Source organism: Callithrix jacchus, chromosome 16 (genome assembly GCF_049354715.1).
Source record: "Callithrix jacchus isolate 240 chromosome 16, calJac240_pri, whole genome shotgun sequence".
Lineage (NCBI taxonomy): Eukaryota > Metazoa > Chordata > Mammalia > Primates > Cebidae > Callithrix > Callithrix jacchus.
Genome location: NC_133517.1, coordinates 81,971,555 through 81,997,122, shown reverse-complemented (window position 1 = coordinate 81,997,122; position 25,568 = coordinate 81,971,555). Strand labels below are relative to the sequence as shown.

Here is a 25,568-nt window from a genome sequence, read left to right as displayed (position 1 = left end):
GTAAGCAACATTTAAAACTTAGGAAATTTTATATAAAATTCCCTTTGACCAGTGTTTATCAAAAACTGAGAATCTGGCAAATCCAAGTAAGCATTCTCCCTTAGCAATATGCTTACGGTTGAAGAAAGACTACTTATTTTATTTTGTACAATTGGAATTACCTGGCATTTATTTGACAAGTAATTGTCACATTCTCATTTAGAAACCAGATTTAAAATATACACAAACTGAGGATGCGGCAAACTACCATGGCATATGTATACCTATGTAACAATCCTGCACGATTTGCACATGCACCCCCAGCTACTTGGGAGGCTGAGGCAGGGGAATCACTTGAACCAGGGAGGCAGGGGAATCACTTGAACCAGGGAGGCAGAGGTTGCAGTGAGCCGAGATTGAGCCATTGCACTCCAGCCTGGCAACAGAGCAAGAATCCATATCAAAAAAAAAAAAAAAGCATAATTTTAAAAAATAGTAAAAAAAAAATAAGAAAGAAAGAAAATTAATGGGAATTATCAGAAGAAAATAGGGGTTTGGCTTTGGTTAAAATATGACAGGACAACTGAAACAACAGAGAAAGACTACCTTTCTACTTGTGGAATGAGCTCTCTAGTTCCCAAAGTCTCTTCCCAGCTGGCTGCATCCATGAAGACCACTTGCCTATTCCTTTTTGTCCTTGTATGTTCTTTTTCTGGACCCCTGCTCTGTCTGCACAGAGATGGGAGAGCCAGAGGTAACAGCAAGGTGATGATGCTAACTCACTTTTCTCTCCTCAAATAAGGGTAAATAGCTGATGGCTACATATCCCTCTTCTAATGGGATTCTGACAGTCCTGGGTGAGAACACGTAAATTCTTTATCTGAAGGGTGGTCCTTGATGCAAGAATCAAGTTCTACATAGGTAGAAGAATCACATTAAATGTTATTATTACAGTCTTACCTAGAGAACATTACCTCCAGCTGCAAAGCAAGGGCATTCCCATTATGAAAGCCTCTCAAAGACTCTGCTATTTTCAAAACAGGGAAAGAAAAAGGGAGAAAAAGAAAAAAAAGCTAATTAGAAGGACCTGTTCCTTAATTTGGGCTCCCAAAAATAAGAAAAGAAGATTGTGTAATGAGGGGAGATACTAATGATTTTGAAAATTTCCAAACAAATCTTCTGTCTAAGTGTTCTTCCTTCTGGTGAAAAAGATGCAGGTGAGTCTTCCCAATGTCCTTTCCTATCTGAATCTCTCTCTCCTGACTCATTTTTCTTTCAAAGTCATCTTTCAGGGAACTTGCTCTGATTAATTCGATTTTAACCAAACAAACAAGATATTAGATATATTAGTTTAAAGTTTTTGAGATGATTGATTAGGATCTTTGCATCATATTCACATCGGTATACTGAAATCAAAGTTAAACTTCATAAGCAGGAGTTTTTACATATTGTAACATTAATCATTACCCAATACTCAACACTCAATATTTGGTACTCAATAAATGTTTTTGAAATAAACACAATTTTTATTGTTAATCTTTCTGGAGAAACTAGTATATATCTTTTTACACAAAATCTATCAATAAGAGATTGATTGGTTAAAGAAAAAAAGCAAAGCAAAACAAAATAAGTTGAGAGATCCAGGCTTTATCAATATGAGTAATAATTTTTTAATGGTGATTTGATTTCACCATCTGAATTCAGCGGAGCCTATATATATTTATTACAATAATCTGTATTTCCTGTTGCCAGATGGATGAAAGTGAATCCATATAAATCATACCAACGCCGTTATGTGTAACTGGTGGTAAAACTTTATTATTCAAGTTTAGATGTAACAGACATCTTTGCTGCCTGAAGATTGTTTGCATAAGAAATACACCAAGAACATGTTTGTGAGTAGAAATGAACATGCACTATGAAAACAAAATAAAATAAAACAAAAAAATTTCATGTGTTGTAAGAACAGAACTATTATAGCCAACATTCTAATATTCAAATCAGGACTACAAATTGAATTCTTTTTCTTAGCAACATGAAATCATTCCACATGAAAGACATTTTCTGCTGGTGAATATTGCTCTAAGTTAATTTTACATTGGCATTTTGAGATGTTCCCCCCCACATGCCTCCCCCGAAAATTTCCATGTGGTTGTCAAATAGTCCACCCTAAGGAATTTGGCATTTATTATTGTGATATTTGCCTTATTGGTAGCCATTAAGAAACTATGGTTTTATCAGCCTAGTAATAGTTTTGCGTCTTCATAGTCAACACTATTGGCTGCCTAGTTGATATTTACAGCTCATCTTTAAGAAAAATGACCCCAACCTTTCTTGGCCCATGGGAACTGACAGTTTATATAATCCCCTTGGCCACATAATAATACTTGGCACTCATATGGTGCCTTTCAACCAAGGATCTCAAAGTGCTTTACAAACAAATACTACATTACCATTATTATTATTAATATTATTATTATTAATATATTTTTTCCATTTTACAGCTGAGGAACCTGAGGCACACAAAGAAAAAGTGATATGCTGCAGTCCATATGTGAAAGAAACAACAAGGGGAAAACCGGAATTGAGTGTTGGGACTCTATGGACTAGAAGGACCATTTTCTCTGATAAAGGCTAAACATTATTTCCATGGTAAAGTTATTCTTGTATTTCTCTGGTGTAGGACAGAGTGAAGCTTACAGCTCTCCCTTTCCTTTCAAGAGAACACATGAACGTACATTATCTAGTTTCCATGTGTGGATTACTCTTGAATTTCACAATTTGTTCATCCCTGACCTGACATACTTCTGCCCTAGCATATTCCAGAAGTTCTAATTACTGCAATTAACTGGGATGCTTTCTAAGCAACTGTGCCACTTTCAGGAACATGTGAGTCCACTCTCTATGCAACAGTATTGAAAAATCAAAAGGAAGTGCTCTGTGAAGAATCCATGCCTCTGCCCTTGGCCAAGTCTTTCTTTGGGAAAGTAACACTGCCCTAAAAGTCCCGATGGGTGTCCTTCTATCTTCTTCTCATTTGCCTGCTGATAGAATTCCACCTAACAGTACCTACCTTTGGTTAGAATATTTAGTTTTATACTCAAGTTGCATTTCAATTCCTCAATTTTCTCCTGTATGTTAGACAGTCAGCAAGCTTTCACCTTACTGGCTCACCAAAGATGCCTTATGTGTTTGTTTTTGTTGTTGTTGCTGTTGTTTGTTTGCTTGTTTTTTGCCCAACCCAGAAACAGTAACTAGAGTTGAGCTCCTCTCTTTAGGCAAAAGGCTGGCATACAGCACAGAAGCAGACCACCAGCTTCTTTACTCCACATTTCCGCCACTGGATGGCAGATATTCCCCCTCTAGAAATGCATTAATTTTATTTACTAAACAGGCAGCAGTTCACAGGTCTCAGGACCGGTCACTTTGTGATGTTTTGCAGCCACACAGCAGGAGGCTAATAATTATTTTAATAGCCATACTGAGACTGTTCAGTTTATTAAGAAAAATGTATTTCCTCAGGCATTTTAAAATATATATACATTTAATATTTTTGGAGCTGTATTTGCATTGGATCATAATAGATTATGTGCACATGTGCAATTATAAACATAATGTGCTACCACAGGCTTCAACAAAGAGCTGTTAAAGATACTTATTTCCCTTCTCATTAATATTACCTTAGAAAAGAATCCCCATGCTTGTTTTCTAAAAATCTACCTTTACTAGAACAGAACAGTTTAGAACAGAACATCACTATCTTAAAAGTTTAAAAAAAAAAATCTCAATATGTCATGTAGAGAGAATTGGGCACACTCTTTTCCTTTTGAACTAGAGAGTTATCTATTAGAGCTCTGTCCTTCTCTCATATACTTGGATTCATGTAGTGTCTCTCTCAATCCACAACGTTCTGAGGTGGGTTGGCTCTTTATGATTTTTCTATCCCAAACAACAGAATGAATACAGAGGTGAGTGATGAGAGAGAGAATGAGAAAAGGAAGAGTGAGAACACATGAGCTGGTCCTGGCCTAAAGTTTGATCCAAAGTTCTATTTAGAATATAGAGAAATAATTTTAAAAGATTTTCAGTTTTTAAATAGCATACAATTTTAACTGTCACATCGTTTTCATCACAGGAGAAGCCTTTTCCAAGAGAGAAAATTCCTAAATCATCATGAAAATCCTCATTAATAAAAGGTTCCGTACCATAGCTCATTTAAAATTACAATTTAAGATAAAATAATTCAGAAATCTTAAATTAAAAAAATAAATTTAATAATATATTTTGAGAGATGGAATAAAGGCTTTAATAAGTCAAAAAATAAGGAGTATTTAGTGTTATAATAAATTTTGTCTCTTTTTTAAAAAGCCCAACCTCTTCTCCACCAAAATATGTATAATAATAAAAGCAAAAATGAAAATAAAATTATCAGTAATAAAGAAGTATGGAATAAGATCTATTGTGTCAATGCTATTCAAAAATATTCCACTAAAAAGTAGACTGACCATAAATATTCCAAGAATAGTGATAGGTATTTTCCAATGCTAGTCATTACTACTACGTCTGTCTGAGAAAAAAAAAATTGAATGAAAATAAAAAAGGCATACATGCCAAAAATAAAAATCCTATTTGTGTCCCACACACTAGAGAAATTGCTTAATGAGTAATTTTGCCCAAAAATTAATACTTGTCATATTGCCCAAGTTAACCAAACGTCTGGTGTTTTGCTGATTTAAGCAGTCCACATAGATAATGTTGCTTGAGGATTGCCATGATGCATTTTGTTATTCTTTTTACTAAGAAAATTAAATATTGTGGTTTGGGGAATCTCCTGTCTTTTTTAGATCTTTAATTGTCACCTCTCAAGTCTGGCTATATATTTTGAGATGCATCCATCAAAATTCCTAAAGAAGATAAATTAGATCACATAATCTGAATGTCAAAGCTCCTCATTCCACTTCTTTATTTCAGTTTAATGTGAATATTAGAGCTACGCGACAGGTGAGATCAGAATAAGGCCCATTAACAATGAAACTGAAGCAGAGGACTTAGTCCTGATTTCTGTCTCTTGCTTTCTCATTTCTCTTTTTTTAATATGCAAACAAAAAATGCAAGAATGAAAATGACAACACAACATCAGAAAGACATTTTTTAACTTCATTCGCTACAACAGCCACGAACTGGTTGAACTCTACCTGCCATCCAACTTTAAGAAATGAAGACCCGGCACTGTGAAAAAGAAACAACAAAACAAAACGATACAAAGCAACTGCAAATTAATGTAAAAATGGAGTGCAAATGCAACTACAGAATGCAATAAAAACATCAGCGTTGCAGATTCCAGCAACACTTATCAAAATAATTTCTGAAATGTTTCATATGAAACATAGACAAAGCAATAAAAAGAGGATACATGTTTATCATCTTAAGCATAACAATGTGAGTTAAGAGCTTAAAAATTAAAAAAAAAAGTACTTGGAATGAATAGTGCTACCCTTTTTTTCCTAAGTAGGCATAAAAATATTTTCATTTCCTTCTTGTTTTCCATACCATTATAGCAAGAACTTTCATTTGTTTCATGTTACCGTTTACAACTTTAATGCACACACACACACACACACAAAAGGATATCTACTGCAATAGAAATAGTTGCTTCATTACCTTGTTTGCTACATTTGCAAATGTAAACAGCTAGGCAGAGCCAGAACTGACTCTAATGCATGATGGAATATCTTTGTTGCATACGTACACTGTAGAAAATAATTATTCAATATGTCAGGCACCATTATTTGAAATGTAATACATTAATATTTACTAGAAAAATAAGTTTTTTTTTTCCTATTTGTTCTCCCAACTTCTTTAATGAAATAAGTTAATCTGACAGTGCATCCAGTAGCTTGTAATATCTTCTACATCTCCGTGGCAAAAAATAAACTACTGGCTGGGACAATATAATGCAAATTATTAAAGTCAGTCCTTGTACATACATCCTTGTAGCAAGCATTGAGGCTCGACTAACAGCACCTTTAACCAATTATTTAATGTTCAGTTATTTAGCCCTATTTCCCTGAGCAGTTATGCTGAGGAGCTTTCCCTTCATGGATAGTTTTTACAAAGCCTTAAGTATTAAAAGTACTATGAGGACATACTTCTAAGAATCCTATTTAATGCTACTTAACTAAACCTGTATACATTTAATGAAGGGATTGACTGGTACATAAACCAACTGTCAGTCTGTGGTAACGTAACCTTAGACACTGCCTGACCACAAAGTTTGGACATTATATTTAACCAAAAGAAAATAAATAAATACAGCAGGTTACCTTGTGAAGAAATGCCATGTGTTCTAAACAAATTAAACCCATGGTCTGACATTTGTATCCATCTATGGTTTTGAATTCAGGGGATTCCTTTAGTTATAATGTGCCAAGTGCGATTCGTAAACCAACAGGAAGCTTAGAAAAGCAAATCCATACTGGTTCATTACACACAAGAAGGAAATACCTGGCTAAAATGAAATTACTACAGAAGCATCAAGGACATTGTTTTTTAAAATGGACATATGTGTGGAAAAAATGAACCTAAACTGCAAACAAAAGGACTACTGAGTATTTGAACATCTAAAGGACAAAAATATCAGAGAGGGTGTGCATGTGTATGTACAGGCAGGGCTGGCTAAAAACAGCGTGCCACCATCTGTCACGTTTCTTGCTGTACTCTAACCAAGCCTAACCACAGCTCGCGTTTCTAGGTCAAAATCTGAAATACAGCCAATGAGAGGAGACCAAACTGAGAGGGCACCATTTTTCTTTCATTGCCCTGGATCTTCAATTTCTCCTCCTCTGCCTAGGGTTTCATGATACTTATAAATTTTGGAAAAACAATTTACGGATTTTGGAACAAATGGTCCAATGGCCAGCCCAATACTGCTTTAGTATCATAATATGTAAACCCTTTCACATTCTAGACAGTTTTGGTCTCTTTCTTTACAAACATATTAATTCTAGTCTGATGATTATCTCTTATGGATTATTTCCCCAGTACATATTGGCCAAGATGGTTTTGAGTTAATAGGCTTTAAAACGTGATTGTTTACCATCTTCCATTCTTTCTCACTGACCATTTATCTCACTTTTTCATCTTGGTAACCTACTCATCAAAAGAAAGAATAATCAAAGAAGGGAATTTCATGTTGGATAAGGCAGGCTCTATGAAGTATTTTTTTTTAATAGGTCTTCATAAGACATTACAAGCTATTGAATTTCCATCAAGAAAACCTATTTCTATTTAATTGTGCTAAGTGCTAAGGTTTTACTCTTTAGGTTTTCCATTTTTTTCCACTTGTGCATTGTTCCTATGCAGGCCCCTCTGGATATGTGTTGTGAAGTCATATTTGTCCGTGCAAAGATGCTGGCATATGCTGCACTGGAAAGGTCCACTGTCACCATGGCAACTCATATGCAAAGCATACATCACTTCATCCAGAAAGACAATGCCACAGTGCACACATTTTGTTGAAAGTTCATCTTGAGTACTTCTATCAACTTTCTCTGTTTTTACTACATTCAAGGGACCTTCATTTTTTACATTTGGTGGTGCCTTCGTTTTCTCCTTGGAGGCACCGTTTGCAGTTGGCCCAGGTCTGGAATGCTTGATCGCCAAATCTAGAGGAATGTCATTGTCTGATCCAACAGCTGAAAAATGAGGAGGCAGATTGAAGGTGGGATAAGGCACATAGTTTTGGCAAGGATTTGGTAGGCCAGGCACGTGACTCAAGTAGTGCGGATTCCCAGGAACGGAGAGCTTATATTTACTCCAGAACCGCAGCCAATCAGCTTCACTCTGGAAGTCATTATGTACAAAGGGAAGTCCAAAAAGTGGGTACTGGTACTTTTCAATAGGGCTGCCTGGTGGTGAATAATTTGGGTGTTTCGCAGGTCTCATGTACTTTTCTATAGGACTGCCTCTCTCAGAACTTCCTTTCCCTTCAGATACAGATGAACTATTTCCTGGATCTCCAGTACTTTCCTGAGGACTTTTTATCTGAATGTGCAAAGGTTGCATCCTTTTGTGAATATCCAGAGTTTGGCTGACCAGGACCGGCTGTTGAGCAGAATGGCTTTTAGTCAATGAACCCTGGGCTTCATATTTACTTAGGCTTGGGAGCGGAATTTCTCTCTGGTGACTTTCAGTTAGATGATCTTCTGACCTCCTCTCTAAGGGGCTTCCATTGACTTGCTCCTCACTGCTGCCCCTCTGCTGTTTGTTGAGCTGCTCAGCCTGAAGTGCCTCTGGGTTAAGGCGCTTTCTTGTTCTTCTCCTAATAATCTGCTCACCGTTGTTTTGTTTAATGATGTTTAAAGGCCTGGGAGTCTGCAGAGAACACACACAATACATAAAAGGAAAACATTAAAAAATACATTAAAATGCATTAAAAATTCCTCACAAATATAAACCATGCTTAAGTTCAAAGTGGGGATAGGCTTTATGCCGTAGGTTTACTAAGTTCCTTCCTTCTGCCCTAAGCAGGATCCGAGGAAATAACCAAGTGTGCTATTTTAGCCTAATTAAATCATGTCCATCTTTGCAGGGGGACTGAAAACTTTAATCTATTTGAAAACAGCCTTTCCAAATGCAACAGATTTTGAGATTGCATCATTTAGTGATGAAACTGCGTAGAAAGTTACTTGAAGAGGTGATTTTTCTGAATTTTTTTTCAATTTTTGAGTTGTGCACTAAAATGCCAACATATAATAGTAACATAAGAGATACAGATTGATGATAAGAGTGGAAAAATAACACATTGCTATAGGCCGAATACGTTTATACATTGAAGCCCTAGACCACGATGTGACTGTATCTGGAGACAGGGTCCTTAGTAGGAAATTAAAATTAAATGAAGTTGTAAGGGTGGGGCCCTAATCCAATAGGACTGTGGCCTTATGAGAAGAGGAAGAGAAAGAGATCTCTCTCCACTATGTGAGGGCACAGATAGAAGATGGCTTACTCAAGAAGAGAACGCTCTTCAGAATCCAAGTATGCTGGAACCCGATCTCAGATTTCTAGCCTTCAGAACGTGAAAACATAAATTTCAATTGTTTAAAGCCACCCAGTTTATGTATTTGGTTATGGCAACCTAAGCAACTAATACATGCATGCTTCTAAATAATAGCAAATATGAATATAAAATATTCATATTATAGCATAAATAATCAAAGATAAACTGACAGAATTGTGAGGAAAAATATCAGGTTACCAAGCAATAAAGAGGGATTTTTTTCTTCTTACTTCTACTTCTCTCCCTTTAATAATATTTTATATTTGCAGTGTAAGATTTTACTTATTAATAGGTGAAACATTAGTTGTGTGTTGAAAATCTAAATTCTTGTGTAGCTTTGGTTTAAATATCTGATCTGTCACTCTACTCTTTACTTAAAGTAAGTGCTAACTTTCATTCAGCTTAAGCATTTTGTTTAGCTTAAACATTACGTAGTTGGTATTTATGGGCATGTTCAACAGGTATTTATACAATATGACTTAAATCCATGGATAAGACTATAATAAAAACTTTACTTTCAGTTGGCACTCTTTGAAGTATCAAATCAAAAGAATAAATTTGATAAATTAATGCATATTTATAGGTTACAAATTTAGGATACTCTTTGAATGGGTTAAAGTCAGATTTTTCTAAAAGATTACTGAAATCAGAAAATAATTTCTACATAAAACATGACTATAAAAATATAATTTATAAATATAAATTTAACTTTATAAAATTATACATTATATAATATGTAATACATTGTATATTCTATTATATTTTTATAATGTATAATTTTCTACATTATAAAAATGTAAATATAAACATAAATATAAATGTTATAGCAATATAAATATAATATGAATTTAAAAATAAATATAAATATAATTTATAAATTATTCCTAGAAGGGATGCACTTCAATTCAAGGCAGTAGCTCTTATATCTTAATCAAGTTCAACTATACATCCTTTATGGAACATTTCTGTTGTTACAAATGTACTTTGAAGTAAAGAAAGACAACACACTTGTTATTAACAATTCATTATTAGTTTAAGAAAGAAAATGCAACATAGCTTGGTTATACCATGTGCATTAATTTTGCGCAGAAGATCCAGGTTTACAAAGAGTTCATATTAGCATTATAAACATATGGATTATTTAATTTATATAGTATAAAGAAACGAAATTTGCATAAGTTTCTTTTTTAAACTGTCACAACTTTTGTGTCAGTTTTTGACATGAAATGTGAACATAAACTTTATGCATTTCAATGGATGGTTTTTAAAACCCTCAAAACTAAAAACATCTTACCTCTGAACAGATGAATATTAAAATAATTTTTAGAAAACAGTTTATATCACAGTGGTTAAATTACCATAATCTGGCAGAGCAGTAGTTTAATTAATTCTTGGCCTATGATTGGCCAGAGTTCAATTAAAATCATTAATGTCAGTTTTCATTAAATGGAAGCTTATTGCTATGCTTAAATGGTGAAGGTTAAAAAAAAATAAGGTGGTATGCGGTGGGGGATGGAATCTTTCTACTAGCTATGTGCTAATAACTAAGGTTTTTACAGTTTACTGCCAATTAGTATTGTTAGCAGCATGCATTTTTTAAAAGAGTACTTCCAATAGTCCATTTATGAGAACGTTTTGTCTAAAATTGTATTCCCTGTAGCCGTAATGTATTCACTGGCTTGTGCTAAGAGCTATGGTAAAATGCCAAACAAAATGAAAAAGGCACAGGGAAATAAATTTCTGTTTACTAAATGGGGGATTCCTATTTTAAAGTCAGCTCTTGTCAGCAGATGAACTTTCTAAACTAAAAAAAAAAAAAAAAAAAAATCCGTCAGGAAGTCAAATCCATATTCAGATGGAGGATTTGTGAGTTTTAATTTTCTTACAGAATTCTAACAACTAAAATTTGAGGTAAAGTATTTCAAAGGACCTCCATGAGCCAAAGCCAACTGGAGAGCTTAAAAAACAAAGGATCTTTGCACCTTACTCTCCCCTGGTGAGTGTGCTATTCAGAACTTCAGATGCCTTATTGAAATACCCATTGGAGGCACTGTGGGGATTCATGTGATATTCCCTGATCCTAGTTCAGTTCAGTACTATCCTTCCAAATGTGCCCCTCCAGCCCGTAAAGCAGTCAAGATAACACTTGTGAATTCTGAAGGTAAACTAGAAAATACTAGTTCTTTCCCTGCCTTATATTTTATACTGAATGTGAAAGTCCTTTTTAATTTTTTAAACTTTTTGCATATGCCACAACTTCTAAAAAGTTTCTTTTTTCCTAAAATAATTTCATTGAATTCTGATAACCATTAGTGCAAGTATCTGCTGTGAAGTTCCCAGAAATCAATCATTTTCCTCTTTTATATCAAAAGAAGCATAATGCATTACTAATGACCTCAAACGTATCTCCCCATAACATCTAAGCCCCTTTCACCATAAATCACATGTGCACTCGAAGTGACTGTATTAAACAACCCTGCAGGGGCAGGCACTGCAAGCCAGGGAATGGGACTTATCACACCACAGACCAGGCCAACACTGCTTTATAAAGCTTTTCCTGAAAGAGTGGAACAAGTTCTTACCGAGTGAAGCTTCTGGTAGAGCCCACACGCGTTGCATACATATCCGCCATTTGCATTCTTTCGCCAGAGAGAGGTCTTTGTGGTCAGGCAATTGGCACAAAAAACACCCGAGCCTCTACGCCTCTGAAACAGGGGGAAAAAACCAAGGTCAGGGGTGAGTCACATGATCAGTGGAGTTAGACCAAATCAACCCAGGAGTTTTGTCTTTAGACTAGCAACAATGACAGTATAAAACCACACTGCCCATAATGAGGTCAGGTTCAATTGTGTTTAATAGGCACCACTGATTTTCATTATAATTAACCCTACAGTGATGGATGAGGTGTGTGGAACACCAAAGGCTTTTCACAGAAACAGCTTTCACTTTTTGAACTTTGGGTTTTATGACTTTAATGATGGCTCCTAAATGCTGAACCCTAAAATATACCTTTTAAAAGTGTCAAAACAAAAGTAAAAAAGACAGAACATGGCAATATGTTTAATACACTTTGGAAAGGAGGAGCACGTGCTACCTAAGCTTTAAAATGCAGTCAAGTTTGGGATAAATGTAAACCATTTAAAATCAAACTTGATTTGTGTGTTTTTGTATGTCATTCATGTAACGTATAAGACACTCAATTCTGGTCTTTCATTTGCAATTGTAAAATCTGAAAGATTCCTCTCTTCCTCAAACCTGAAAGCGTTTCAGAAACTTCAGTCAACTAAAAGTACAGTATTACTAATGAGAACCCTTATGAGATACCTACTTAAGTTAGGCAACATAGACACTTCAATGGCTATTTATTTTATTTGACTTAGACTTGGAAATCACAAGGTTTCTGAATACAAATTGATTCTAGTGGCCTGAGTTCTGTAATCAACAGAATCAAAAATAACCTAAGAATATTTAAAACTCGATAATGGGTATGGCTTATTCCATTCTTGCTATCAAGTAATGATTCCATTAAACTTCTCATTTAAACAAAAGTCAGGCTGTGTTTGTAGGCACAAATACTAACAGGCAGGAAATTGAATTCTCTTGCTGACAAAAAAAAAAAAAAAAAAAAAAGCCCGAATTGCAGTTCAGCTCTCCTTTCTCTACGAAGCAAAGCCTTTAATGATAAAATATGCATGTTAGATAAGGAGTGGAAAAAGTCTTGCTGGAACCTAATTTTATTATAAATTAAATATTACAAATGCTGTAAGTCAAAATTTCAGGGATTCATAAAATTTAGGCAATTTATTTAACTCAAATCCATACTGTAGAAGAGTGGTATCCCTGCCAAGAAAATACAATGGTTATAATTGTACTCTGATACATTTCAAATGGAAAGCTTTCTGCAGACATAATTTTGGCTTCAAGACTGGAACACTTTCTTGGCATTGAAAGGGCATTTGATTCATCGGGTGTTTCACAATGTATCACTAAAAAGACCTGGTGAGCAGCCAGTTCCCTATAGGGTAATTTTTCCATCCAGATGCAAGTGCTATCAGAGGCCCTCGTCAGCTAAACTAATTATGATCTTGCAATTGCTGATGCCTGCTCACTCTAACATTCGACATCCTCCATTAATCATCAATACAAGGAAAATGAATGAAACGTAAAGAAATGAGGCTGGTAAGCTGCACAGCCATAAAAATCTGAAATGAGAGCAATAACTTAACAAGATTGGGGGAATGTTTTTAGGGAGCACAAAGTCAGGCTAACAATTACCCTTTTAAACCAAGAACACGATTTCATTAGTGTAGCAGGTTGTGCTACTTTAGGTGATGTAATAAAAACTAGATTTTCAAAGATAATCTCTGGCTCCCCTTTTTCTCTCCCCCTACCCCACCCAAATCCGAACCAGGAATGTATTTTGAGTTTCTAAGTCTCAGTAACAGCAATAACAAATGTTGGGTGTCAGTCTGCAAGTTTCAATGAGGGCCTACTGAAAAAGTAGACTGCTGCTTCCACCCAAATCAATGAAATATTAGAAGTTGTGTTCATCAAACATTTTGGGGACTCCCTTTATCCAAAGTAAGCTGCGGAGCCTAGTTAGGTTATAATTGTGAAACTTTCCGGAGGCTATCCTGTCATTTTCCTAGATCTAAATAACATGTTTGCAAATAAACACCAACTTGATCCACACAAGGGCAATGCAAATGCCCATTTGAAAACTAACCCACATATATGGCTGAGACTCAAATGTGCGTGTGTAACCATTCACTCCAGCCTGCTTTTCTTTCCTTATGCCCTGGGTACTTGACACACCATGCCAAAGTGGGTGTAATCCTGATTTCAGTGAGTGTTTCAACCCTTGCACAATTTAGTGCTTAATTCTCTTGCAAAGAAAATTCCTTTCATTAGTTAAAGGAAAATCCTGCAATTACAGCACTAGTTTCCAAAAGCATAGCTTGCTTTCAAAGCAGCACTTAGATTACAATATAGCTTGCTATATTTTAGGTAAACCATATCACATTTTAGATATATCAGGAGTACTTCAAATACACTTGTTCGGAGTCAGTAGAGCATGGAGGTTAATAATCAGATTTAGGTGGCAGAACACTTGTATCCAAAACCTGTCTTTTCCATTTGCCAGGTACAACACTGGGCAAGGCACTTAACCTTTCTACCCTTGATCTTAGCCAAAAGGCCGAGAAGCGATGGCACTTAACCTTTCAATGCTTAAAGTTCTCCAATCTTTACAGCTACTGCGATTCTTATGTGGATTAATAGACACAATTAAAACAGTGCCAGGGATGTAGTAAGTGCTCAAATTCTATTTGTCAAGAGGATTCAATTGTGATTTCTTTTATATGAGAAAAGCATTTCGTTAGTTTTCTTTTCAGCCCTTGAATCTTGTTATTGAACATTTGAGAGATGCTTAAAAACATATGGTTGGGTATTGTTAAATGTATTTCTTTCATACCAATCTTATCAAACATGAGAATGGAAAGTTGAGTCAGAGTGAAATATCTAGATTGTTCACACCTAGAATTCAATAGGAGCACGCTTGCATGGGGGTGGAGAGGGAGTGGCAGGTGAGAAATTTTTCACACATGAAGTTACCTCCGATCTAAACAAATTCAGTACTTTGGTAAGCCTTGTAGAGCCTTATTTTTGGTGCAATTGAAATTTCTAGAAGCATCAGAGAAGGTGGGAGAAGTGGATAGTGTCCTGAGCTATGTCACTACAGAAGCACATCTTTCCAAAACACCATACAGATGCGAGCCCTGACCTGGTCACACTGTGTGCAATGTAGCCTGGCAGAACACAGTAAGGGATATCCTTTGAAGTTATCAACATCCTTAGCCCAATCAAGGACAGGGAAGGAGCCTGTTACCAAAGGAATGCATAGTTGAAGCCTCCCCTGCCCTATTTTCAAAAACAAAGCTTGGCTTTAACTTAAAGAAAAAGAAAAGCACTAATGACCTTATTTCATTCATACTTTCTCTTGCGTGGCAGTTTTAAAATACTTTGTCACTCTCCTTTGCAGTTAGCTTATTAAGGACAGAAATCCTATTTCCTAGCTGTCATTTAATAGTCTAAGGAATAAGCACCTAGGACAGTGCTCTGTTAGGCCAAACATTAAGAAAGCAGAACATAAGCCTGCCTGCTATTATTTCTTTCATTATTTTTAGAAAAAAATATTTTAGGAAGAAAAGCAGTGTTTTTTTTTTTTTTTTTTTTTTTTAAATCCCTTTTAAATGTCTTCCATTCAGGCTGACAAATTAATCTGGAGTTGGACAGAGGTGGCTGATGATGTTGTAGAAACAAAATCAAGAAAATTCATTGTCCACTCCTACATTCCACATTTTTTCGTTGTTATTCTGTTTTCTTTTTTGTTTTTTTGTTTTTTGTTTTGTTTTTTTTGAGAAGGAATGTTGCTCTGTTGCCTAGGCTGGAGGGTAGTGGTGTGATCTTGGCTCACTGCAACTTCCGCCTCCAAGATTCAAGTGACTCTCCTGCCTCAGCCTCCTGAGTAGCCGGGATTACAGGCACCCGCCACCATGCTTTACATATGTGAATCTTCCCTCAGTCTGGGAGGAGAGTAAGATTTGTGCTATATTTCCCCTCAGGAATGCCAGTTGGTGTTATCTGCTAGTCACTTATTCCTGTCCTTTTTCTCTCCCAGCACTGATCTTATCCATATAACCCATAATTTTCCCCTTTCCCACACAAGGTGATGGAGGTACAAATTATTATCTCTTAAGATGACTGTGGAAAAAGGAGGAATTTATTATTTAAACATACACAGGATCCAACTCCTGATCCACCTGCCTCGGCCTCCCAAAGTGCTTGGATGACAGGCATGAGCCACCACACCCAGCCCCACATGTATTTTTGAGAAGGAGCTGATCCCAGGTACTTGGTAGGTGCTGGGGATACTAGGTAAGGTAGAAGAAGGCTCAAGCTCTCTTTTATCTATATCATTATAGTCACAAATTGCTGGTGGTTCTATATGTGTCTGTGTATGTTTAAATAATAAATTTCTCCTTTTTCCACAAACTGTCTTAAGAGATAATAATTTGTACCTCCATCACCTTGTGCGAGAAAGGGTAAAATTATGGGTTGTATGGATAAGATCAGTGCTGGGAGAGAAAAAGGATAGGAGTAAGTAGCTAGTAGATGACGCCAACTGGCATTCCTGAGGGGAAATATAGCACAAATCTTACTCTCCTCCCAGACTGAGGGAAGATTCACACATGTAAAGCCACAAAGAGTAGCTGCAGTCTCAGTCCTGAACTTCTCTAAGTTCCCTTCCACATCGATGTGGCTTCAACGGAGTGCAAGAGTGAAGGGGAATTGCCCGAAAACCCAAATCTGTATAAGTCAGCTCAACAAAAATTTCTACAGACAAAACTCTGGAATCAGCAATTTAAGAACATGATTGTTTGCTTTTCTTCTAATGCTTTGACTAGTAAAATTTAGGCTGCATTTGTGTTGTCTCCAGGCCATTTCCATTGGCTGATAATTTCCTAAGTGAAAAAGGATAAATAATGGTACCAGCAGTTAACTGCAAGTTTTGAAGCCAGTGGCTGGCCTGGCAAGTGCTTCTCAGTGCTAATGGGGGTGTGTTTTGAGCACTTGTTCCCTTTCGATATTTCAAACATTATAGCCACAATACTGATTTTCGTAACAGCAATGTAGGTGATAGATTTGAACAATTATCTATGCCTGGATTTGAAATAGAGAGTGACATACCTATCTTTTAATATAAATACACTTTAAATCCAGTGTAATTTTTTCTTCCCCTGTAGTGTAAGCCAAGAAGTATAATGACTAAGTATTTAAAACAAAACAAAACACAACATCTTTGGTTTTTAAGTTCACGGCTAACACCAACATGAGGGTCACAATAGTTAAAATTTTCTCTAAGCTTTCAAGTTTTGCTTTTGGGAGACGGAAATCCTCAGTCAATTATATACTATTGACAAATAGCTGAGCCTTGGCATACGTGTTAGGAAACACAAATATGACTTAAGATTTTTTTTTTTGAAATTTTAAATTGGTTCTGCTGTTTTTATTCCTTCTTTCATTTTACTATTTGAAGACCAGCCAAATATAAAAATATTTAAGGTTTCCATATCTCCAAATTTTAAGAAAGAACTAATTTCATCTGATTAATATAAAGTAAATTTGATTGAATGATTTATTCAAGTGGCTTAACATTTACAGTCATGGATATTCATCTCTAAGATGTTAGAAGTTTCCATTGGTGAAGGAATTTGTGAAGAAATGATCTTTTATGATAATTTTCTATGAATAAGAACCATACTGAAACCATGTAATTACATAACAAGCCTTGATAGGCAGAATATTTACTCACATTTTTTATGGTTTTATATCTTAGCCATTTTAAATTGAATGAATCTGAAATTTGATTTATGTAACATTAGTTTGAATATACCTCAAATATTTTTGACTCTTTAAATATTTTCTGTGTTTATTATATCAAAAATTATTTGCAATGTTCATTTTAGCCAATGCTTAGATGTTTATGAGAGAAACTTCTGGTACGATTTCACAGTAATACAGTTTTAGTGGTAAATTAATTCGATGAAGTTCTGGGAGTAATTAGTGAGTGTCCACCATGTGCCTGGCTCTGTGCTATAAGCCAGGGTCACAGCATAAGACAAACATGGTCGGTAATCGTGCAGATTTTCCAGTGGAATCTGCTAAAAACATACTAAGTATGAAGTTAAAGTAACACAAACAGAAATTGTTCATTAACATTGACAGTTGAAATCATGTGAATTACACGGACACTTTTCTGAAGATACCAAAGTATTTCCCATTTATAAATCTCATTTAAAGGCTAAAAGTTATCTAATAAGAGGGCTTACTTTCTGTGCTCCTTTGTAAAAATGTGTAATAGTTTTAGTCATTTCAGAGACAAATTAATACTTGCTTATTTTCTCATTAGTAATAACATTCTATCAATCACATTGTTCTATTAACTACTAGTAGAGTTGACATGAGTTAATGTGTTCATGACTGTCAGATACATAGTCAATATTCAATAATTGATATTCAATAATTCAATAAATGTTGAATATTATTTTAGTTCTTCTCTCTATCATTCACCACTAAGAACATCGAAGGCTGTGTTCCTGCCCTCTTCCCCTCCAAAAGAGAATTAACCAGCTATTGACTACACACCAGTAGACCCTATGGAATATACTGAATACAGGAGCTAAATAGATGGTAATTCGTAACAAACACCTTTAGAATAATAGCCAGAATCTTACCAGGAGTACAGGCTGGCCGACAATTGAACAAGAGTAGGGGAAGCATTCTGCCAACAGAATGCAATAGTTTACCAATATCCTGGTCAACTTTTGTTTTAAATAAAATTGTGAAGAATCCCTTGAAATGGGCTGTACAGCATGTCTATGCCTGCTTTAAAACAGCCCTTTTTGCCCTCAGATTTCTTGCCAGAAAACGGAAGGGACTCTATCAGGTTCAGCCAAGCACCCCTCTTATAATCACCTTGGAGCTTGGAAACAAAACCTGTTTACCCTGCTTATTAAATTCACTTCCTCAACACATCAGCAATGATAATGGAGACCAGTGTAAACTAAACTGACATCTCTGGCTAAGAGAAATAGAACAGTTTTTGTTCCAGGACATGAGGCAATACATACTCTAGTAATCATACCTTGCACCGAGATATGAGTGCACCTAAGACTTACCCAACTGACAACATCGCCACATAGGAAGCTGCCCAATATATCATGCAATACTGCTGTGCTAAACACATTAGCTCCATCTCTTCTGAGATGTAACTGGTGATTCTCAGAGTGAAATAGCAGAAAATCACTATTTCCCCATGTATATCCAACTCTTTATTCATACAGATTCTTTACATCTCAGGATTCTAGAAATTTATCACACAGATATAAAACCTATTACACAGGTCTGAGGACACCATCTCCCTTCTTTAACTAACCCCATATTTGGTAAAGGAGAAAAGCAAACATCTCCTGTCATAATGAAATTACATAATAGAATCAGAATTGGAAAAACCCAGATTTTTGGAGTTCTAAGCATGCTGTTTCTGTAAGAATGCTCTGCCTGTACAGCAAGTACACATTTAGACAGCTAAAAATATGGTTGAAAATTTATGTCTGCGCTGTCTTTTTTTCATTGCATGTGAAAGTGATTATTGTCAAAAGAACTACTCAAGTCTCTCAGTGCTTCTATTTTTGCCATCATGTATTTGTTTTCACCCTTCTTCAGCTACAACAATGGTTGGAAAGTAGATCTACAGGGACTTTCTACTATGCCAGTGCCAAAATCTGACATTGGAAGGCAAAATAATACATACTAAAAGGCTTTTTGGAGGCACAGTTACACAATTTTAGCACCTCTTAAACTTCAGTGTGACAGAACAAGAATTGATTCTTTTAATACATTTACTGCATATTTTATTTATATATTTAATAAGCACATTTATTCTGGGATAGGTTCACATTTTAAAATCAAAAAGATCAGTGATGAAGACTTTTCTAGAAAGTCCCTGAGTCCAAAATTCTCAGCTTCTAGGCATTTAATTAGAGTGAAATATGGTTAGTAATATTTCATGTATTATACCTCTCTAGGGCTGCCTTTATAATATATAATATATATCATAACAATATGTAATGATATATAATTTATAATATATAATGGCTATTTTGAAAGAAACACAAAAAAACAAATAATAATCAGTAATTCTTTTCATATTACCTAACATAATAACTGGTTTATGAAGTGTTACCACCCTCAAGTCAGTTATATACACTTCAGTGGTTCCTCACACTCTTGGGAATCATAACATCTTTTGGTGCAATTTATGACACTCCTCAGAAAAAATAAAGTGTAAAATATTTCACAAGTAACTTTAACATGTTCAAAAGCATGTCCCTCACAAAATGTATGCAAAGATTTCCTGTGGATTTGAGTGACCCTGGATCCAGATCCAAAGGTCAAGAATTCCTCACACGTATTATCCCAGATTAGATTTACAGTGAATTACTAGGTACTATTACTCTACTTTTTTTGATGAAGTATGAAACTGACAATAGTTATCTGATTTATCTAGCATCAAAAAAGACATTCTGGTCTCTAAGTTGAGATAATAAGACAGAATCATATTCTAAAAAGCATTTGTGGCCAGGTGTGGTAGCTCATGCCTGTAATCCCAGCGCTTTGGGAGGCCAAGGTTGAAGGACTGTTTGAGGCCAGAAGCTTGAGATCAACCCAGGCCACACAGCAAGAAACTGTCTCTACAAAACGTTTAAAAAAAAATTAGTTGGGTGTGGTGGTGGCATGCATCTATAGTCCGAGTTACTCTGGAGGCTGAGGTGGGAGGATGGCTTGAGCCCAGGGGTTGGGGACTGTAGCCAGCTGTAATCATGCTACTGTACTCCAGCCTAGGCAACACAGCAAGACACTGTCTCTAAAATAGAAAAATAGAAAAGTAATTAAATAAAAAGCATTTTGAATCAATTATCTAATAGAATCCTCTTGTTTGACTACTTTTGTCCCTTTTTAAATAATCATCATTGCACATATGTTTGCAGGATAATAGACCTAATCTCATTATCTGATATCCTCAAAATGATCCTAATAGGCAAGTATTATTATTATTAATTATTATTCCCTTCACTTTATAGATGAGAAAACAGGCTTAGAAGCAATTTCGAATTGTTGAACAGTAGGGCTAAAATACAAACCCAGGTTGACCTCACTTCAAAGTCACAGTTAACCATGCTTCAGGCCTTATTACTAAAGAGGAGATTGGGGAATTTTTTTACCAAAAATATTTTACTGTATCCTGGCCTTAAAGAACCCTTATCTCTTCAAACCACCCAATAACAGCTGATTGAAATTACGCAAGTTTTGAGATACAGAAAGAAATGAGTCATCCTTGATCAGATATGGCAACGAGCTGTTTTGAGGTCGACAGACACAGTCATAGCCAGAGGAACAGAGCACTTGGCTGATGGAGAGGCAGTGTTAGGGAAGGGGGATGGGTGAAGTACATGTGTTTTGATACTGCTGTGTCAAAATAATTTTTTTAAAGTATGTGAAACAGGTCGCTGCTTAAAAGCAGAAGTTGGTGACGCCACTGACTTAGCCTCTCATAGTGCCTGCTACGTGGGAGGTTAGCTGAGAACGAGAGTCTCTGTTTGCTTTTGCAGAAGACTTGGCTAGAGTCAGTGCAGGAAAATATGGTGCTGGGGTTTTGACATGCTCTGTAAACACACATGTTCAGGTAGTAGTTTACTAGATTTCTTTTGTATATGTGTATGTTCCAAGGCAGAAACCTTTAGTGATATTTGGTATCATTTTAAGTCAAGATAAATCACTGCAAATTATGAAAGATGAGGTTATTTTACCAAATTCGGCAAGAATGAGATAATATAAAAATATTTTAAATAATGTTTACTTAAAAACTCCCCCACTATTATATATAAAACTTCATGTTCTTCATCTATCTATGATGTTTACTATATACTTTTCAAATGTGATATACTTTTACATTTCATCATAGAATGGTAAAGACAAAAATACTCTTAACTCTGAACATTTTTTACAGGCTATCAAATTGAGGATTCAGTACAAGTCAGATGTTAAAATGCAGCCTTTAATCCACTCAGCAGAAAGATGGCAACCATTACTTATTTCCATGTAAACAACAAAAATGTGTGGGAATACATGAGTTAACTATACAGAGGTTCAAAACAGTTAAAAGAGTTCATAATAAACTATAATGCATCTACAAAGAGACCCTGATACCAAATATGCAATTTGGACTAAATACTGCACAGACTATCTTGGGAATACCTCTGGGACCACGTCATTCTCTCTGACTTTTAGAAATATAGGGAGTGGGGCAGTGGGAATCTAAAGGAAATGAACCCTAATTTCATTTATTTTTGAATCTATAAATTGTTAAACATATCATCTCTCATTTTATTCAATTTTGTATGTCCTCAGGACATGTAAAATCATAGGTATTTACAGACACCTTTGCAAGGATTAAAATAAGCACCTATTGTTATATCATTATTCAAACGAAAGAGGTGTCTTTAAATGAAAGATGTGTCTTTAAATAAGATCTCTGTGTCCACTATCGGTGAAACTGGATGTGAGGAGATAATTTCATGATAGAGGTACTTGTGCAGACAGGGAAAACTGAGCTGATTTCTCAAGTTTTAATAACATGATTTTTAGAAGACTATATGGAATTATGAATTTCCTTAACAATAATGATGTAATTTTGTAATAACTGAAATCTTTCACGGGAAAACTACTCCTTCAATAACTCACCCAGTCAATTACACAGGAAAATCCTGTAATAGGCTGTCCCCACTCCCTGCCCCGTCAAATGGCTCACGTACACGACTTCCTTTTCAATTACCAACTTGTCTGCAGTACCATCTGTAAAAACGAACACATACCTTATGCTGCCAGTTTTTGCTTTTGCACGTCCATTAGTGGGACCGGCTGCAGCTGCTCAAGAAGAAAGCAGTGATTGTCTTTGTTATATATATGTATATATTCCCTCTTCAGTACCACCAGATTAGCTCAAGGTAATATATTGTCTTGGGTAGGAAACTGCACTCATATTAGCCTTACTTGCACCCCCCCTCTCTGTAATCTGGAGTTTATTAATCACACTATATTGCATACCCAAGTAAGAACTACCTCATCGCATCAAGCATTCTGGAGACTGCCCCTCAGTCATCCGTACCAAAAGGAACAGTTAAAGCTGTTTCTCACTTTGACATTTTGTACATCGAGCAGAGTATCAGGAAACCAAAACTGAGAGCTGGCAGCCTAACTTGAGACACAAAACTCCTGGTGAGTGAGATTTTATTTCATGAAAAGGGCTCTGAAAATATAACACTGTAACTTTTCAACAACTTTATTTTCCCCTGACTCATGTTTACATTCTTTTTCTGTTGGTATTTTTTTTCCTCTTGATGAACACATTGAATTGGTCACATGATCTCAGCAAAAGATGTAAATAAATTATAGCAAGAAATTACCCACAATTATTTTTTAAAGCGATTTGTGTTAAAGAAACGTCATTTCTCCCTATTGTGAAGTAATATAGATTTTTTCAAAGAAAAGAAAAAAAAATATCAAGCTTGCAAAAATAGTTTGAAAAAGGATTCATAGTGTAGCTGAAAGTTAAAACACATAAAAAAATGAAAAGAAAACAAAAATGCTTAGCTGTGACCTACCCTTTGCTATTTCACATTTACAAATTTACCCCCAATATATCAAAACTACTCTTTGTCATAAGAGGAACTTTGTGACAATGTACAAACTGAACTTCTGGAGCATTAGAATGTCAGTTTTACATTAGCTTTCATATATTGAATTGTCTTAAATCACAAAATGTTTCTACTTTCTCAGCATGGGTATAGGAGACAGACTGCTGGATTGCAATTATTTAAATGTGCAAGTCACACAGGGAATGGAGGCTCTTGAAGAAAGACCTACTTTGTCCTTTAATCTTTATATCATCAGTGCATTGCATATATTAAGCATTTAATTAGTGATAGCTTAATTGAATTGACCTCTAACAGAAAAGATGCTACTGCTAGTCTTTTAAAATACGTGAGTGTGTGTGTGTGTGTGTACACATACAAGCATTCTGTGATTTAAGGATAATGCTTTAAGCATAACTTTATTCATAAAATATAAAGGGCAACCATTGTTACAGAAACTAAAACTTAGATTGAAACAGTTTCACTTTTGTAAAATGCAAACAAAATTAATAAATTCTGGGTCATGTTTAGACTATATATTGTAGGAGAGCAGAGAAAAGGAAGAGTCCTTGTTTGGGCTTCTGAGCAATTTGCAAAATTTGTAGAAATGGCATATGTTGGTGTATGTATATATATGCACATACAAACATATATATACATACATACACTCACATAAATGAATAAATGGAAACATTTTCAGCCCTACCATGTAGTGAGATGTCACCAGTTGCTTTTATTTTTATTAAAGCGATATATTTTATAAGTATCACTAAAACACCAACAATGTTGTTAAGAAATTCCTTGAGTTTCTTACATAGTTGAGAATAAATATAACTGGTTATATGTTAATTTCATATTTAAAAAACTGAAAAAGAATGAAGGAATAGAATACCTAGGAGAGTGCTGTAAATGTACTCCTAATAATTATTTACTTTAATAAGAGGAAAATAAGACATTGATAACTTACAATTTTTATTGCCAATTTATTTTTATTACTATGTTAGAGTTTTCTCAATTCACATACATACTCAATTGACAAACACAATTATCTATGTGAGACTATGGAATGCCATGCTTGATATATATGAGGTATTCAGAGATCATTAAATTTCTCCTTTCTCCTTAATTTTAAAAAAGATTGAATAATTCAACAAATATTAGATTTTGGAAGACACTGAAACTGAACAGACTTTTGGCACTTATACACAAGGATATAACTCGATGTGTATGTTACTGTGCATATACACAAAACTTCTACAAAGGGCCTCATATTTATTTTTACAACATGAACAAATGTACGAATGGTGACCCTAAAACTCCCTTATATAAGAAACTGTCTTTTAAAAAGTTTATTACATCAATTGCTCATTTAAAAGTATATGAATACATCTCACCTCTTTTTCCTATTCTCTCTTTTTGACTACATTCCTAAAGATGTTTAAGAATTACATTACATAACTGTTTGGTGGTGACTTCCTCCATTTTAAAGATACTTCTCACACAAAAGCTAAGTTGAAATTTGGGGAAGGAATCTGGGTTCTTTAAAACTTTCTAGAACACAAAGAAATGCTTTGAAGATCACATCCCCTCACACATGTTATATTTCACCTTTCTAGCTGCAGGTAGTTTCCTTCTTTCCTATAGTGTAGCCAGATATTTACATATACAAAATGCAAAAATAGACATTTGATTCCTCGATTATAAATAAAGTTGACTCACTTGGGTTTATACAGACCCAGACATAGAAACCTTGATAATTTTGAATAAATTCTGGTGGTATCTGCACATTTATATCCATAAATTTTATTCCATTTGGAACCTAACAATGGCAATTTTGTAACTATATATGCATACATATATAGTTAAATACACACATATAAACATACATTTATAACATGTATATATATATGCACATATATTCATTACCTTTTAAAAAAGAGTGCCTTCAAGGTCCTCTAGTTTAATATATTTTAAAAATTCAGGGGTTAATGCTCTTATCTTTTAAAATACCAACTTGAAAAAATGGAAGTCATACTTCTCTCCCAAGATAGGAAGCTATGACTGACTTGAAAGATATATATATATATATATATATATATATATATATATATTTTATAACTAAAATAGATATAAAAATATAATGGCAGAATCAGTAAGTTAATGAAACTTAAGGAATAAACAGGTAGCATTTAATGAAGATTTAATTTATACATAAT

General features: G+C 35.0%; 1 protein-coding gene across 13 annotated transcripts in view; it reads right to left on the bottom strand.

Moving 5' to 3' along the window:
- Positions 1–4,912: 4,912 nt before the first annotated feature.
- Positions 4,913–25,568, bottom strand: part of TRPS1 (transcriptional repressor GATA binding 1) — a 254,214-nt gene continuing 233,558 nt past the window's right edge. For all 13 annotated transcript variants that reach the window (XM_054246302.2, XM_054246304.2, XM_078353276.1 and 10 more), the window contains 2 exons: positions 11,620–11,742; positions 4,913–8,352 (listed from right to left, as the gene is read on the bottom strand). In XM_054246302.2, the coding sequence (XP_054102277.2) occupies positions 7,291–8,352; positions 11,620–11,742 (1,185 nt within the window). In that variant the 3' untranslated portion in view covers positions 4,913–7,290. The remainder of the gene's footprint in view (positions 8,353–11,619; positions 11,743–25,568) is intronic.